At 45.9% G+C, this 2,917-nt stretch overlaps 1 protein-coding gene across 1 annotated transcript; it reads right to left on the bottom strand.

Moving 5' to 3' along the window:
• Positions 1-327: 327 nt before the first annotated feature.
• Positions 328-2,116, bottom strand: LOC102398482 (splicing factor 3A subunit 3-like). Its single transcript, XM_044926102.2, is given in 1 exon segment — positions 328-2,116. A coding segment is annotated over 1 exon segment (1,506 nt). The 5' UTR covers positions 2,045-2,116; the 3' UTR covers positions 328-538.
• Between the last annotated feature and the right edge of the window lie 801 nt (positions 2,117-2,917).

Genomic DNA, 2,917 nt, shown 5'->3' with positions numbered 1-2,917 from the left:
TTACAGGCGGATTCTTTACCGTCTGAGCCAAGATTCGTCAGGTATGAAAAGAGCATTCTGTTTGAATTATAGTACAAGTACCTCCCTGAGATGCTGTAATGTGTTAAGGGCCTTGCAGTTTTGTAGCACCGCCTTTCTCATCATAGAGATCTCAGAATTCGATAGGCTAATAGCCCAGTTACTACCATCTAAAGCTTATGAAAGTTGTTAAGGCTTTGATATGGCCAATAACATCCTCCAATCACATTGAAGGAACAACAACAACAACAAAAATATCTGCTAAATGCTCTTACTGGTAGAATACAGATATCTTTTTTTTTTTTTTTAATTTTCCAACGGAATCTTCTTTAATATAAAACAAAGATAAAACACATCTCAACGCTGCAATCTGCCAGCATGCCTTGTTTCTACAAGATGCATGCTAGTCCGTAAGACTAAGTAGCAAAGAGTCTTTAGGAGCATTTGATTGGGAGAAATAGAAAAAGCAGATCTTAGGGAAGCCTGGGCAAGGCCCACGGCTGAGACACATCCCCAAACACTAGAGCAGTCCTTGTCTTTTCAGATCCTTGTACGTCTTCTTATTCACAATATTCCCACTGGAGTCTTCATATTCTTCCTCAGTGTCAGGCTGCCATCGTTCTGATGCCTTCTGCAGTTTCAGCTTGGCCCACAAGGAGACCGCGTCTTCAATCTGTGTCACATTAGCAAAGTGGGCAGTATTTGGGATGCCCAAACACCTCATGCCGTGAACATGGCGCCATTCAGCAAAGTGCCTCTGGAAAGCCTTAGGACCTCGGTAGGTATAGTTTCCACAAATCTCACAGTTATAGTTGATATTTAGGCCATGAAGCTTATACAACCAGTAAGGAATGGGTTTGCCATCCCAGCCCAGGGGCAGGTTTTTGGGGTTGTAAATGATCTCATTCTCTTCATCTTCACTTTCACTCTCACTGATCTGCTCTTCCTCTTCCTCTTCCCGCTCTTCTCCAGTTCTTGCCTGCTTGCGTTGCACATTCTCATGAGTGAGATGTCACTGCTCCCCAAGAATCTCTACATATTCGTATATCTGGGCTTCAAGGAAAGCAATGTCTTTGTTCCTCTCAGTGTCTCGCTTGGTGCCCTTTGTCTTGGGATTTTTGGCAAACAGGGAGGTGTCAAGTGACTCGAGGGACTTTCCTTTGGTGCTGAATAGCCTCTGGGCTCGCTCTTCTAGGGTCCCTCCACACTTCAGGCCTAAAGCTAGGAGTGCAGATTTCAATCTGTCCAGACCCAGGGAGGCCAACTCCTCCCAGGAGGAGAATGCAGAGAGGTCAAGATGGGCTCCAGCATGGGTCAGGGCACTGCTTGTCTCTTTCGGCCATCCAGGAAAAGTACCATTCTCCCACTTCTTCTCAAACTCATTCTGAATTTTCCCAAAAAGTTCATTCTGATCTTGGAGAGGCTTCACTCTATCTGTGTAATCCTGAAGGTTTTCAAGCAGCATCTCCAGATATCTCTTGTACTCGGCATTCTTCCTTTCTTTAGGAATGTCAAACAACTGGTCAAAGATGGACAGGTAAGTGATATAATCCAGCTTCTCAGAGGCCTTCAGGTTAATGTATTTGAGGTAACAGTCATGAAGATCCAGGTAACGACCATATCCCTCTTCATCTGTGAACTCCACCAAATTTTGTGCTTCTTCACTTGGATTCTCTCGCGCCTTTAGGAGTTCCTCAAATTCCACTGACATTGGAACACAGATCTCATTTGGGTGCTTCCGGTGGAATTCCTTTATTTGTTTGAGTCTATTATAGAATTCAGCAAACTCATTGGGTCCTGAAATGGCATTGAGCTCCTCTTTTCGTAACCCATCCTTGTCGTCATACAAATCCCTCAGATTCCCACTGACTTCCATATACCTATCTTACATGGCCCGTGTGCGGTGGTCAGAATTGATCTGGTCCCGGAGCGTGGACTTCTTAGTGAGCATCTCTTTGGCCATGACATCCATAAGCCGTTCCTTCTCCTCATGATAGCGCCGCTGCTGCTCCAGAATCGTTTCCATCTTCCCTCCTCCTCCTCCCCCGCCCCCGCAGTCACTGCCGCCCCAACTCAAGCCAGACCACCAACACGACCGGAAACATCCCCTGCCGCCTTGCGCGCCCGCATCCAGAATACAGATATCTTAACTCATCAAGCTCACATCAATGTTAAGATCGTCTCGAGTTACCTCTGACTTGTTACGTATACGACCTTGAGTCCATGGGAATACCAGGCTACACCTTCCTATCCATCCGGTTAGAAACCAAGACATAAATGAGTACCACAAATCCACTGAGTTCCTTACCACTCGCCCTCTCTAAGGGTGGTAGTAGGCATAGTTCATAAGGCACTCAGCCTAGTTTCACAATATTACTAGGGTGATCGTTCTTGGTATGATTTACTTGCTCCCAACACAGAGGAACTTTTAAACTTAAATGACCATAGGCCTGGTGTTAACCATATAGATCCATCCCATAATTGCGGCAGTTTTCCTTTCAGTAGAGAGAGGTTACAGGTTTTTTTGATTGAGACTCAGCTTGTCACTCTGATTGAGTTTGAGTGTCCCTAAGAGAAAACTTAAATCTATGGCCAGAGTCAGAGCAGGTATTATTAACTGGACAGGTGAGAGAATCCCTTCTAGTAATGTCTTGAATAGATCAGATCAGATCAGTCGCTCAGTCGTGTCCGACTCTTTGCAACCCCGTGAATCGCAGCACACCAGGCCTCCCTGTCCATCACCAACTCCCGGAGTTCACTCAGACTCATGTCCATCGAGTCAGTGATGCCATCCAGCCATCTCATCCTCTGTCGTTCCCTTCTCCTCTTGCCCCCAATCCCTCCCAGCATCAGAGTCTTTTCCAATGAGTCAACTTTTCGCATGAGGTGGCCAAAGTAC

This window comes from Bubalus bubalis, chromosome 12 (assembly GCF_019923935.1).
Source record: "Bubalus bubalis isolate 160015118507 breed Murrah chromosome 12, NDDB_SH_1, whole genome shotgun sequence".
Lineage (NCBI taxonomy): Eukaryota > Metazoa > Chordata > Mammalia > Artiodactyla > Bovidae > Bubalus > Bubalus bubalis.
This window is presented reverse-complemented; position numbering and strand designations above follow the sequence as displayed.